The sequence below is a fragment of the Oenanthe melanoleuca genome, chromosome 6 (genome assembly GCF_029582105.1).
Source record: "Oenanthe melanoleuca isolate GR-GAL-2019-014 chromosome 6, OMel1.0, whole genome shotgun sequence".
In the NCBI taxonomy this organism is placed as follows: domain Eukaryota; kingdom Metazoa; phylum Chordata; class Aves; order Passeriformes; family Muscicapidae; genus Oenanthe; species Oenanthe melanoleuca.
Window position 1 is genome coordinate 5,561,442 of NC_079340.1, and position 15,759 is coordinate 5,577,200.

At 39.1% G+C, this 15,759-nt stretch overlaps 1 protein-coding gene across 1 annotated transcript in view; it reads right to left on the reverse strand.

The window, feature by feature from the left end:
- Window positions 1-10,654, reverse strand: part of REEP3 (receptor accessory protein 3) — a 40,064-nt gene extending 29,410 nt beyond the window's left edge. The window contains exon 1 of the mRNA XM_056495418.1: window positions 10,441-10,654. Coding sequence (XP_056351393.1) covers window positions 10,441-10,556 — 116 coding nt within the window. The 5' untranslated portion in view covers window positions 10,557-10,654. The remainder of the gene's footprint in view (window positions 1-10,440) is intronic.
- Window positions 10,655-15,759: the final 5,105 nt, after the last annotated feature.

Below are 15,759 nucleotides of genomic sequence, written 5' to 3' on the forward strand. Positions count from 1 at the left end.
CACTTCCTTATAATAAAGAGCAAAAATTGAATGCCTTCAAATACAGAACAACCCTTATAAGAGAATTTAAATCTCCCATCTACCTCTCACTTTAAACTCAATAACAAAATCTCATTCCTGCTGGAGAAGTATTAATTTTCAAAGCTGCTCACACTTATTTAAATCTCAAGTAAGTTATTTTCCTTCAAATACCTGAAATCATCTCTGATTTCTCTGTTGCTAAGACTGCTTACCACTGGAAGCAAAGTATTTATGGCCCCATGTCAGCCAGCTGTGGTATCAGTCAGGAGAACAACTGAACATTGAGAAATAGCCAACAACTAGAAACAGTTGCAGGTACTTCTCTGACAGCTCTTAAGAGAACAGCTCTTAAGCCTTGCACATGACTTTGTTCAAAGAAAAATATGTGTCCTTGTACTGAACTGTGCTTTTCTTCTAGTGATCAGCAAGGACTGACAGCTGGATTAAGGATGACAGAAGAAACAAATTGACTGATTTTCTATTTTCAATTTTTAAAAAAACGTCAAACCAAGCCCAGTTTTCAGGATATTTTCTATTTTCCTTTAGTATACGCATGAATAAGATTATTTCATAAAGCAGGTGAGCAAGATACAATTAAGACTACAAATATTTTTTTAAGTTTAAAGATGAAAGCTGATATCTACCTCATGTTCAAAGAAACTGTCACATAAAGAGTTTACATAGTAAAAGTAATTGACAGGTGACAGAGAAACACACTCATGAGCTTCCTTGCTTTGGAAAAATACTTTACACTTACTGCTCTCGGAGGTATTACAACCTACATATGCAGTTTTCATGAGCCACATGATCCTTTCCATTTAGGACACTTCAGAGTGTTCCTAAAATTAAAATGGGTGATTTAATGCAGATAATGTGTTGAACAAGATTAACAGGAATATTACAGATCTAGAATAAGGTGTTTCATTTTGTTATGAGGTTTAAAGTTACATATACACTTGTTTGTTTCTTGGCTTCCATAAATTTAAGTAAAAAACTACCCAGGTTTCTTATTTATACTACTTAGTTTTGTGCCTAGTGTCTTCAAAACTATGTTGGAAGCTTCTACAAATTTTTAGGTCTTTATTTCTGTGTAAGAACACGACATTCTTCAAATCAAGGATACTTAAGAATCCAGAAGACACCTTAAAACACCTTCCATTACAGTAATTGTTCATTACAGTAACTTGAGCTAACTTGTGTCAAGTCAGTAGCCACTTCTTCTCAAAGGTTTCTCTGCTTGACACAGCAAATTTTGAAACAAGGAAAGTTAGATGGATGTTTGGAGAACCAAAGCTAGCATAAAGAAAACACAGCAGACACTCATCTTGGTACTGCCAAGTCCTGCATATTTTTAAACATGTTTAACAGCCTTAAAGCTTCAGCTCCTGGATGTCTCAAGAGATCTCAGTCCTGGTGAAATAAACAGGTAACAAACAGATTTGCATACAAAGATATATTTTATCCAACCCAAAATTGGAACAGAAACAGTAATGCAGCCCAGCTGAAGAGCAGCAATTACTAATTAAGTGATAGAAGTTCAGCAGGTGACAGAAAACAAAAAAACTCTGCCAAAAATACATGAACACCACATCCCTAGAATAAAAGTCAAAAAGCCCAGCAGAATACATTCTCATTAGAGCAGCTGTACTTAATGTTTAAAGCAGCCTCACTCATTTAGCATATGCAAGTCCCAAGACAAGATAACTTAGTGTTTCTATTGGCAGTAACCTCCTTCACTGCTGTGGGGAAAAAAAGAAGAGAAAAGGGGAAAGGGGATAGGGCAAAGGATTGGTTGCCTGAAAGGATCCAAGGCCAGCTTTTTATTTATTAAAGTTAATTTGGGCATATTTACCCTGAGTTATACTACCTTGAATCAAGCTATTGAAGACACAATGGGAAGCCCATGTATAACCACACACTATAGACATAAGTCTCAATAGCAGGAGATGAGGACAAATTGCAATAAAATTCTTTGCAATAAAGTGTTTAAGCGTACTTCCTCTATTGTCTCAGCAGCTCCCTAAGGAGAAAGTTTCCTGATGCTCCCAAAGCTTGAACTGTAGGTTCAGGAACCTAGTACTTTAATATTATTTTCAGTATTAGAGGAAACCCAGTTTAGATTCTCTCAAGACTCTGAAGTCATGCCCATTCTCAACTATTTTTCAAATCTAAAGCTTTATTCAGCTTTAACAAGTGGCTTCAAAGCTAGCTATTCCACTGGAGTTCCTCTTCCAGGCTTGGCCATCACTTATGACCTAGGCTTATTCCTTCTACCACCTTCAAATGCCACAGTTAAAAAAACAGATTTCTGCTTACCTTTTCAACTTTGGATTTCACCCTACATCAAGTCTGCTAGAGACTTGAGCTAAATTCACAAGTTAAAATACACAGTCATTGTTTGCTGCTCTAAGAGTATCTTCTCTATTTCTGAAGTATTGATCAACATCAGAATAACTGGCTATAGGAAACTAACATAGGAGTGGTTCCAAATAAAAATTGCTTCTTATTCCAAGGGAAATCACATTTTATTTTGAGCTGTCTGTTAGCATAAGGCAAACTACACTGCATGTAACCATCCATTCATATGGGTTGCATTTTAAAAAAAGTGTCTGTGCTGCTATAGGTCACACTGTGTGGAATATTAATCTGTCTGGGTGGCTCCAGTGAGGAAAGTGAAGTTCATAACCCAAAGACTCAGAAAGGTCCAACTTAATCATTACACATTCTTGAACCCAGGTGTCATCAGAGACCAGCCTCAATGTCCTGCCTCTCCCAAAAAAACGCTACAAAAATACCACAATCTGAGCAATGTAGTAAGTGGAACAATATAACATCAACTCTAAAAATAACCCCATACAGCTTGTGGTTTATCTTTTAATCATCCAAAGTTACACACATTTTAATTTTTTGCTCTAAGGTCTTTGATTTTCAAACAATTCTGTTAATCTTATAACCCAGAAATGTACTTCTGAAGCCTCTTAGAGCATTCAAGAAACAAACCTTTCCATTGTGCACAGGAAAATGTTTCTACAAACTTTGTATTTCACAGATGCTGTTAAGGCAGCATCTGGACTTGTCATTCCCAAGAATATATATTTTCTCCATTATACCTGGTATGTAGAGGACTCCAAAGATTCTGTTAGACAGCAAGTTAAGACTGACAAGCAGCATCTCTACCAGCCTTATTCATGCAATTCTATTGGTAACTTAACCTTTACTGTCAAAAATACAATGCTAAAAGATATCTTAATTTCCTCCTTTTGTACCCAAATAACTTACGGGTTTTTCTTGAGAGACTCATGCAGTAATTAGTTTGAGGGTTAGGTTTTGCTCTCAAAAACAAATATAGCACACTACGCTGATTAACCAAAAAAAAATTTTTGAGAGAAGAGTTCTGTTAACACAAGGATTTTTCACTGGTTATATGTAAATGGGCTAAGAAACCAGAAGGTACAAAACAAATGTGTACTTTTTCAGAAATGTTATTTTCCAAATGTAAATGTAAGATAATTTGCCCAATTCACACTATCCTCTTTATACAAATGTAAATTTCATTTTGTGTCAACCATTCAAGGGTAACTTTTAGACAAGAAAAACTACCCCTCAAAGTTCTATAAGTAGAATAGTAAAACCAAGACTGATTACATTGCAAATGCAGCAAACTAATGACTGCCAAAGCAGTCAAGTAAAACATATATTTTATGTTTCTGTGGATATACTGTTTTCCAAGAGAACCATGAGCTTTTCACTGCTGAAAATTTTGAATAGGTCAGCTTATAAAACATTCTAATACTAAATACACTGCAACTGAGTAATCCTAGATGTGCCTTTACACACAAAGGAAATTATGCATTCTAGAACAAAATCCTAACCTGGAACAACAACAACAAAAAAAAGATTAGCAGACAGAAGTGATTAATGACAGCATAAAGCCAAATAATAATTCTCTGGAGTTTTTATATCAGTTTAAGGTAATGTTACCATACTGTAAAAACTGATCAGGATATCTTTAAGTTAGTAACCATCTTCCTTCCTCACTCTCCTTTTCCCAGTGTTGATCAATAAGCTACAAAACAGGGTGGGTGGAGGAAATAACAAAACTAGACAGTGGTAGGAAGGCAGAAGCACAAACTGTTTTCTGATTTTTCCATTTGAGCACTAAAAGTTCCAACAGCTTTAACACTAAAAAGCACATCAATATGTCAGGCCTCTCATATCAGGAAAAACTCTGCTTGGGAAATCCTTGCTCTTAAAGCCAGTTTACAGGCTTTTGAAATAAATTGCACCTAGTTTTCAACATCAAATACAAGTTCCAACTGTCTCTGGGATGCATGAGCAATGTTCCAAAGATGATAAACACAGGACAAATATTAATCTAGTTAAACCCACCTCCATGTTGATGCTTGCAGACTGCTACAAAATACAAGAGAAATAGAAGTAACATCCTATTATTTTGTCAGTGATAACTGAGCAGCAAAGCAACAGAGGTGGCTGACAAGGAGCTCAGTGCAGAGACAGCCTCTATGGAGTGTTTTATTTCCCTCATATCCAAAACTATCTTGTCAGACTGTGTCACTGAGGCCAGTCATGTTTGAAGTCATACTGGTCAGCAAAAAACCTGCAATCACCTTTCCTGCCTAGACTCTACACACCTTATCTCATTTGTCCTGCAGTAAATTGTTATGATCTAGTCTAACAGGTCTTGACAACAGAGGAATTGTACTGTTGACAGATGTAACATTTTCTTCTGTAAAAACCTAATACTTTCAAAGGTTTCAAAATTTTGCAACTTCAAAAGCAGAATAAAAAAGACCAAAAAATTCAGAGAAAGCTCCTTTACACACGGAACACTGGAACAGAGAACTTTGCCAGACAAGTTTTACACACATTTTGAAGATAAATTTCTATCAAATATTAAAATTATAGATCAAAAGCAACTTTTTTTTTTTTTTTTTAATCAGAATTTGGCTCAGGATCTTCCTCAGCCTTAAACAAGCATATCGGGAGCTGCCTCTATGAACAAACCCAAGAAAGATAAGCCATTCTGTCCTGGCTGCAGGAATGCTCAATAGCCTACAATGTGCTTGCTCAAAGCAGACGACAGTTTGTGGAACATTGCAAGAGTGGAGGTTGTTTGTTTTAATTAGAAACATCCTTTTGTGCCAGATCATGCAGTTCTTGGTATTTCTTTATAATGCATAGAACACACATAGGTTTCAGCACATTTTGTAACACAGCACATGACAAGATCATTAAGTAAGAATGTCAGACTCCACAGGACATCTCTAGACGTGCTCCATTTGTTTTGAACAAGCTTCAGTCCACCTGCCTGCCATAGGCTGGGCACACTGACCATACATGCTCTACACATACACATCCTATAAACATGGGAGAGAAAGGAGCAGCTAGGCTGCAGAGCAAATGCTGATTTAGGGCAAGATGTGCCAGACAAGCAGTAGGGACACTTCTTTCTTACAAGTTGTCAGAGATAGTTATTGCATTGTACTAACTCAAGAGGTGTTACAAGTGACATACAAGTGAGCAGAAACTTTTCATTGTATATATTAGGATTGCCTCACTGAGAAGCTGAACTGTTGGAGAGAAGTGCTCTGATGATTTCATTGCTTAATTTTGTAAATTATTTTAAACTTTCACACAGGCAGAACAATACTAGACTTACTTAATCCCTAGACTTACATATGCTTACAGATTTCAACCCATGAAACTGAAAAGCCTTTAAAAAACCTGACACCTTGTTTGATTAGAACAGCTGCACTGTTATTACTGGAACTCGATTCACAAGAAGAAAGAATAAGCACCAATATGAAAGCAAAGAACGTAGTTTCAGAGCACCCTAAAGCCTAAAATAATGCTGGTTTTGTCCTGCAACCTTTCATTCTCAACACAGCACTTACCTAGCAACTACACAACAGCAGCATGAGCTGGTGCAGTTCACTGCAATTAACAAAATATTAACTTCTATCAATGCTAATTTTCATTCTAGTTGACAAAACAACCAGACTTACACAGTGGTCACAGAGTAATCTGTAATCCAGAGTAATTTGGATCCCATGTAAAGTGAGGAGAAGATGAAGGGCAAGATGTACAGTGAGATCTATTTAAGCACAGCATGAAATGCTAAGGATAACTGATACCTGGTCACTGATTCATTCCAGATCTGTGATGAGATAGACACTGCAGCACATCTCACCCACTCATTCACACAAACTCCTTTTTCCCCCACAGATGCAGCAGCAATTTATAGTCCTTTAAACTGAAGAATACCATCAGTAATTCAGCATCCAACAGCAGTCAACATCCTTCAAAACTCAGCTGCAACCATTGTGCCAGAGAGCAGGCTACAGTCAAAGCAACTCTCCCACAAATGCCTCTTCTGACTTGAAGATTAGGCTATTAAGCTATAGCTATTCCTTCCTTACACATGGTGTTATTCTTACTTGATTCCATCCAATGAGCTGTGATAGCTTCAAGACATGTTTGACAGCATGTTGATTAGCAAACAAGTGGGTAAATATTTTGTAGTTCATGCTATTAATCTTTTAAAAATCGTATTCCAAGAACAAGACAAAATCTAGGTTTACAGTCAAAGCATACACAGTTACATAAAACATCACCTACATGCTAAGCCAGGCATTCTGACAACAATCCAATCAACTCAGAAGCTATGGCACCAGCCACCCATTCTTAGATATGTAGAAATTCTAAGGGCAGCTGGACATCTGGAAATGTTGAACAACAACAAAAGTATTAAAAGTAGAGTAAGATAATGCCTTGGAAACTACCACGAAAGAAACAGCTCCAACCTGTTAAGCAGCAAAGGCTGAAAGAGATTAATACTACTACCTAGCTTCAGGTCATCACCTCTGTCCCCTGGACAGTCTTTGTCTAGCTTAAATTATTTAGTTATAATCTAATATCAGAATCAATGAATATTTGCAAGGCTCTAAAACTGAGGTGGGGAAGACAGACATTATAAATACAGACAAACAGAAAGCTAACTACTAGTACCCAAGACAAATACAACCTTCTGTGGAGCACTGCAACCTTCCATTTCAACATTCATGGAGGCTGACCTACTTAACTAGAAACAAACCACATACTTAAACACGAAGGGAGAGAGTATGTTGCAAAGCAACGCAGATGGGGGAACTTTCATTTTTAAGTCGGGAGGGAAAAAGGTTAACAGATAACAGCAGACAGTCTGCTTTAACAGATTGCAAGAACAAAATGACCATCTACTTTGTATTTAGGATGCTTTCACATCTTTGCTTGGCACAAGAGGATAGTCTGATCTCATCCATACCAGGCTGTGACTGACAAGTATTAAGTGTGTTTACTATTAAATACTGTCTCAGCAACTGATTTGTACACAATCACTCAGACCTTACAAATGAGAAGTGGACTAAAAGGCAGGCACAAGCTCTATTTGAAGTTAACAAGACGAGCAGTCACAAATTTAAAAAATTATTTCCATCATTAAAGACTAAGAACAAGATGAGCCACTCTAAGAAGTTTTCTGAGAATCTGAATGAAATTATTTACCTTCCTGTTGGTTTTGATAAGCAAAATAAAGGGAAAACTCCTGCAGTAAACACTCCAAAAATCATTGCAACAGCCAGTGTGTTTTAAAAATAATAATGAGCTGTACTTACTACAACAGCACCCAACAGACACAGAATTTAAAAACTGAAAGATATTTTAATTATGCACTTTAAGTCTTCTGCTTCTTGACACAAAGATACGCAATTCGTACAAGGTATTTCATAAGTTTAAATGCTTAAAAATAATAGCATTGATAGAGTAAAGAAAAAAAGATTTCATTAAAACAAAGTTCTGCTGAAGATTATTATTGGAAACAGTGAATTCGAACCATTCCATTTTCTGTCCATGACTCTGCAAGACAATTTATATATAAGATAATAAGATAATATATATATATATATATACATAAGAATTCAAATTCTCTGTTAGCACCATTCCCTAGGTCCTTAAAGCGTTAACCAAACTATTTCAGTGGAGTTAATGAATCCCAAATTGCAAAGTCTCAAATTGAATCAGAAGGCAGTTTTCTTGGGACACATGTGTCAGGACAAGTCCACCATGTCAGAAGTCAGCAGGGGTCACTGCAACACACCTACAAATGAATACTTCGCTGCTTTTTCGGCCCTGAAACATAGGAGGTCAGGCAGGAGTGGCGAACTCTGCCACAGGCAGAAAAACTGCTGCTCCTTTCCATCACCAGTCAAGAGGACAGGTATTCTTGATGGCTGCACACACAGAACAGGGCTTCATGGGCCTGCTATGGACCTACGCACCAGGAAGTCACCACACCAGAATCAAAATGCTACTTGAGAGAGAGCCTCAGGTCTTCACAGCTACATAGCATTTAAAAATATGTTTCTTAGGGCTTCTAATGGAAAGTATACACCTTCCAAACTCCAAAACCACAATTCAGAGATCCAAAGTCACTGAAATGGTTACATCTGAGAAGAGACCAGGAAGGAGAACAGGTTAAAAAAGGAAAATCAAACGGACACTGAGAAAACAGGACAAGAAGGACGTTCTCAAGACCATTGAAATTAAGACCTCTCATGTCACAGCACATCTTCTTCTGTGCTACTTCTCACCTTCTGTTTCCACATGAATTTTGCTTTATTAGCAAAGTCAAACAATCTCAAAGCTGTCCAAGTTCTCATTGAACACTTTCACCTTCCTAAGAAATTGAACACGGCCAAACTATTTAAATCTCACATCTAGGAAACAAGGACATGAGAAGGTGGAAAGGATTTATAAATAATATTTAGGACTCCCTTTCTAACAAAAATAATTTGGGCACACAGGTGAGTGACCAGTGGCGACAAGGAAACCAAACTAAACACAGCTGCACAGTACATTATCCTTTATTACCTTTTGCAATAAATCTGTGGAGAATAGTTGAAGCTGTTCTCTTCATTCCCTGTGCTATTGGGTTAGGCTCATAGAGGACTTTAACTTATGCAAATACAACCCTTAGAAATTGAGGGGGAAAAAAACCAACTACACAAGAATTTGGTCATTAGAAATTAAGGTGTTTAGCATTGCTGCCATTTCCCTTGAAACCAACACAGTCTAAATAGATTAAAAATTATCTGGTTGATGCTCTTACATAACAAAGCAGAAACAGGCTGAGCAGCTCCATCTGATGTACAGAAAGCAAGAGTATGCCTCTTGCCTACATAGCACCATGTACAGCTTATGAGAAGACCACACTGGCAAAGTGCACCAACAGCAACTCCTCCCACAGACTCTCTTCCAAACCTCTGTTGTCCTTTGCCAATTCTGGAACATGATGTTCTACTTTGCAAGTTGCAATTATGTGACAAGTCTCAGGGAGGGCCGCAAGAGGGAAAAGGACTGCTACTTATCTAGGTGGTTGGACTGCAACAGGAAAGTATACGCGGCAGTACAAGAAAGATTCCTGACAAAAGTTCTCAGATGAAATTACACCAGACAGCTTAAGGGGTATATTTGTCACCTACAAAACAGAAAAATCCTATTATGCTCTGCTGTGGGTCACACACTCCTGCTGCATACTTTATGCTAATTCGGATGTTTGTTGGACTGCTTTGTGAGCAGATTCACTTCATTTGCGTGGCAAAAACTCACACACAGCAAATCTCAGCTCAAGCACTGGGGATCTCAGAGGTGCAGAGCTACCCAGCAAAGAGCATGAGGAAGACTCTTCAACTTTATGAGAGAGTATTATTCAAATGAGCACAATAACTCACCAGTTTCAGGAAGGAACAGTACAATGCCTATGAAAAAAAATCAGGTTGCACTGCAGTTTATTCTTTCTCAAACAGAACTTACGTAACACGTAACCTGATGCTTCTCACCTAAGAAATTTTGTCTCTTTGGCTTTCAAGAACTCAAATTTATAAAGTCCAGTATACAACACTATCAATCTACCTCTTGAGCTGATAACCTATACTCAGCATAGACCGCCATCTCACGCTTGCAAGCGTTCTTCTTTTCCTCTCAACTCTGCTACAAGTTAAAAAGGAAAAGTTACCAGATTTTATAGGTCACTTTGGATCAATTTACAAGTAACAGTTGCAATTTGTGCGTGACAGGTACACTTCGCTCGAGTTGGCTGGTTCCCTAAGCCCGGGAAACAAGTACTTAAAGCAGGAGACACACGGAGTAATCATAAGCCCGGCGCAGATCTTGCGGGAATTTTTGGGAGCGCAAAGACACTTTGAGGCACACAGACCCCCAAGGGGAGCACAGAGCACCCGGCTCAGGAGGCTGAGAGAAGGAGAAAAGGGACGCCGCCCGCCACTCCCCGCCCGCCGCTCATCGCGACCACCCCCGCCCCGGGAAATAAGCCGCCTCCCGCAGCCTCAGCCTGGCACTCACACGACCGCTCGGGAAATCATCCAGGACACCATCGCAGCGGCGACAGCGACGCTTCTCCTCAGCCGGCCGGGCTGCAATGGCCGCAGCCCAGCCCGGCCCCACCCCGCCCGCCCCATTGGCTCAAGGGCGACGCGCCTGCGCCTTGGGGCCGCGCGGGCAGGGCCGGGCCTCTGTGGAGACGTCGGCGGGGCGTGAAGGGGAGGTCGGGGCGGACAGGCCTGGGCAAGTTTCTTACTCCTGCCTCTTCACCCAGAACCTGTCTAAGTAGCAGTGGCGTTGATCCTAGACCCCCACACGGACACAGCCTTTGCAAATGACCCGGAAGAGAGAGGAACAGATAGAAGTCGTTAAGATTGCAGTAAGGCACCTTTCTGCACTTCTCACCTCCTCTCTTTGAAGCAGCGGCCAGCTCTAGTAGTAAGAGGGGTGGTATACTCACCCCTTGCCTTGGTCTTTGTCCTGTACTCCCCATGTTCTCGCAATGCTATAGGATGTTTAGTAAGCCAAAACATCCGTGTCATATGCTCAGGTTGGCCTGCTGCCCCGGAGCATGCTGAGGGGTTAGATAAGGGTTCTGTCACCTAGGGCACCGGCTGGAGCACTGCCTTCTGAGCAGAGTTTGGGGCCAGCCTGCTCTCTGGGCTCCTGCACTCATCTGAAGCACTACGAGAAGGTGCTTCTCTTCTGTACTTACTGACAAGCACTCAGACCCAAAGACAGTTTAAGATCACGTCCTTAGGTGGGTGACACAAATTGCTACATGCAGTTAATCCAAAACTGCAGATGACCAGGAAGGATTAGTGCCTGTCTGTCTTGTTACTTTTGTTTCTTCCCCTATACATCTTTTTACCAGCTGTTGCCCAGGGCCGGCAGCACGAAAGACAGTCAACAGAGTAACCCAGTCCGGATACTCTTGCCAAGTTCGTGGTCTGGCAGGTTGAGACACACAGGAGAAGCTGATTGCTCCCTGATACCTTAGTTAATCCATTGCAATCTATCTCTGCATATTAGTTTTACACTTCGTGCAGAGCTGTTTGCACGCATAAAAGAACAATACTTTGCTGAGACTGACTGCTTTATTGTTTCTCAGAAGACTATGTATGAACTGGAGGAAGATCTGCCCAAGCTTTCACTGAAAACATTCCATTTTACTCTTCTGAATTCAAGAGGTGTAACAGAGCAATATCCAAAGTGATGGATGTCAATGCTACTGAACATGCCACACAGCAGCTAAGGTAGGGAAAGAGTAGATTACAGTTTCAGCATCATTCACGCTGCCTCTCACAGTACCGCATGCCAATGTCAGTGTCACACCCGATAAAAGAAATTAGTTCTTTAATGTATCTTTAAGTGGGGATTATACAGTTTCTCTGCCTACCATACAGAAATAAGAAAGAGCTTAATCTGTGTAAACTTCTGTTTTATTCAGATGAGAGGTGTCAGGTAAATGCAGGATGATTTCTGTTCCACAGGCAAGCACCAGAAATCCTCACTACTTACCTCTAACCACTAAAACCCAGCCATGGGCATCTTCACCCCCCTGCAGCCTTCAAACACACCACACAGAGTCAAAAGGCCAAAAGGAGGGAAAGAAAGAGGGTAAATAAAGAATTGTTGAACATTTAAACAATGACATTGTTTGAAAACTGTTATTATAGTTGCATACTGTGAAATTTGAAGTCTGAAATGGGAAAGTAGACAGTGTTAAAAAAAAAAAAAAAAAGTATTTTTAACCATGCAGACATTCTTACAAACCATACTGCCCATGTTGGGCATCTCCTCATACTGACCTTTGTAGGGGGTTACTGATGCAGGATGAGGTAGAGAGGAATGTGTTTGTGAACAGTTTAAAGTACAACAGTCATCAATCTTACTTTTGAAACAGGCCTAACCTGAAAACATTCTTCCTTTCATTCAATGAAAGGACAAATCCAAACCACTGCTTCTGTGCTCTTTGAATAACAAACGTCTCCAATGGTAGACTGTGGAGAGGAAATTCACACATCGAAGTATTTGTTATACAAATTACCTGGCAGAGATTAGATTTCAGGCTCCAGTTCTGTAAACTGCTGCCTGCCTGATGTTCCACTGAAGTTTGTAGCATTCCAGTCCATTTAGAGCAAGCTGAAGGATGAGAGCTCTAGTTCAAAGCATGTGAAATTAAGTATACAATGCATTTCTTTAATGCAAGCAATTATGTTTGGTATGAGCTCAGAGAACTATTCCAGGAAAAGACTGATACCCTTTTTTACTGTCTGAGATGGTATATACAATATTTCCATAGCTGCATAATTTATTTTATATTGAATATGTTTATACAAAATAAAAAGTGCTTTTTTCTCTAAGAGACATTTATTTTTCTTGCATTTGCTACCATGGCAATACTAACTCTATTAGAAAGCTAAATTTACATTTAAAGAGACATTTTTTTAAAGGGTAAAGGCAGATGGCTCCTGAGAGTAATTTATCTTTCTCAGAAGATTACACTTAATTTCATGGAATGTTTTGAGACTTAATTTAGTGCAACAAGCTGGGTGGTGGTTGCTGGGCCCTCAGCAGACAGGCACAGAGATGCTCCATAAACTTCCCTGTATCCTAGTTCACATATAATGCTAATTGGTGCTCCTGCATGGCAGAAACACACAGAGCAGCAGCATAGCGATTAAATACATGCCATGTACTTACTCAAACTTGGCTTGTCTTACTCATATGTCTGTCTATTTCTGTGTAAGGAAGAGACTTAACACCCCTTCCAAAAGCCACTTAATGTAGTTAGAAGTTGCTTTAAATAGTTTTAACAGTGTTTGGAAATTAATTTGTAAAGGCCTCCTAACTTTGTCCATATAATACAATGTATGTATGCAAATATCAATGTTTAGCTTTCACCTTTTGCTAAGGTAAACAAACATTTTAATCACATTGCAGCTGTGCAATCAGTGGATGATCAACATTTAGGAAGACACAAGCTAGTCTGTGACAGAGGGATTCAGTTCCCTGCGTTACAAGGATACGCTCTCTAAAGACAGCACCACTTGCACCACATATGTCAAAAATACACATAGGTTGATCACAGGGATGGGTTTTTCTTGGCTTCACTCTTTTCTATTCATCTATCCTAGATGAATCTCAAATGTAGAATAATTTGGAAAAGATAGAGATTTCTTTCAGTCATAAGTCATACTGCACACATTTGTAATTTTGAGACCAGAGCACAGAACAGATGATGCCAGTTTATCTGTTAAAACAGCAGTACAGAATAGGTGAAGATGACTATTTCATAGACTACTCTAAGCTGATGTTATTAACATAACCGATTATTAATACAGTTGAAATGTATGGTTTATACTATCTAAAAGTATTAAACTCTTCATCTACCTTTCCTATGCATGAAGCAACAGTAAAGGTATGTTCTGATCTCCAGGAAAAAACGTCCTTCTGCCCTAATGGGGTTTAATTTGAAAGTAAGTGTTGGGCAATGCTATGGACATTTTAAGAAATCAAAGCAGCTGAAGCTTTTGCATGGAATTCTGGACATGTCACTTCTTGCTCACAGCTGTATTTCGGTCTCCCAGCACAATGTCTTGCTGAGGAACATGGCCAAGTTAGTTGGTGTCTAATACAAATGTGTCTTAAGTTTTTTTACTCCGGCACACAGACAGAATGCTAAGAGGCCATAAGTTTATTTATTTCAGAAATGCTTGTGTGAAATTTGTTAACATTCCAAATTAGGAATGTAAAGCACACAACTTAATGAAAAAACAAAGTTTTCAAATGGATGTTTCCAGTTTGTCTTTTTTTTTGTTTGTTTGTTTCTTTCATTTGGCAGGTTTAACCAGTATGTTTTCAGTTTTATTACAGTCTGACATTCCTTTTAAAGCTCTTGATTCAATTTGAATAAGTGAAAGCCTTAGGTTTTGAATTATTTCTTTCCCTCATGTTCACAGATATACCTGCAAATGCAAAACCTGAAAAACAAACTGCAATATGATGTTAAATTCATGGTTTAAGGCATTTCTTGATGTCAGTTTCCTGATTTTCAGGGCCCTTACCATTCAAGTTAGGACTGAATTTTAAGCAAAATAAAATTTGGAATTAAAAAGGCATCTAGGATGCATTGTAGGATGACTGCACTGTGTAGAGGGGAATCCTTGCAAGCAGAGAAGTTAGCAAATGCAGCAGGCCCAGAGACTGTTTTTTCAAGACTGTGAAAGAATGATGTCTAGCACTGTTAATTATGTGAGTTGTAGGTCAGGAAAAGCAGATAAGGCTGAGACAGAACACTGAACGCAATTCAGAACAGCCCTGTCAATATAAAGCCAAAGCATTTTCATCACTCCAGCATCTGCCTTTTTTGACTGCAGCAGTAAATTCAGACAGAATTCAATGAGTCTTTTAAGTACAAATATTAAAAGGGTATTCTACTTACTATTTTAAAGAAAATTCACCATGCTGTGAAAAGATTTATCATGCAACTGCTGACTAGTTTAATAATTTTTTAAAAGGTTGCAATGGGTTAAGTGCCTCCAGTTCTTTCTTACCAGAAACCTAAAAGCAGCCCATTAGGATTTTTTTTTCTTAAGGGAAACGTGATCTGAAGCAGAAGGGGAAAGTTCAGAACAACTCCATCTGAGACTTTCTCCTGGCAACACTTGTACGTCCATCCTACCTTATTGCTTCCATTTGGAGTTGAAAGTATAAAATGCAACCCCCACAAGGGCAAGCTGAGGCAACAGAGGAGCTCATTTCCACCTAAAGAGGCTCTCACAAGGCTGCTCTGGTGTACCTGTCACTTCCTTGCTTCTGTGTTCATAAGCTATTAACAGAAATGTCTGATATGTATTGCATGTGGACCTTCAAACATTACTCTGTAGATAAATGTAACCGTACCAATACATCCCACCTGGGCAGTCCAATGAACAGATTTATATGGTTATTTCTCTCATGTTCCCAAGTAGAGTGGCATTATAGCTTGTTTGAAAGCTGTACCTGGATGTTTCACTAAATATACACCTCCCTCATGAGAACAGACCCATTTTAAATTATGGGCTACACATAATCTGGCACCTGATGATCCACTCTCTGGTATTTAAAATCTGCATACAGAGATGGACACCAAAGCCATATTATTCCTTTCTGTCTGGGTAGCATCATCTCAGCTATAGTCTATCACTACTTGTGGTGCATCACATTTAATAATTATAGCAATCTGTTGGAGATTGCTTTTAAATATCCTTTCTGCTTTTGATGTTTCTGATCCCTATGGAAAGCTTATGTTATTCTACAGTCTGCCGACTGTGCTCATGTGCACACCAGCTGCAT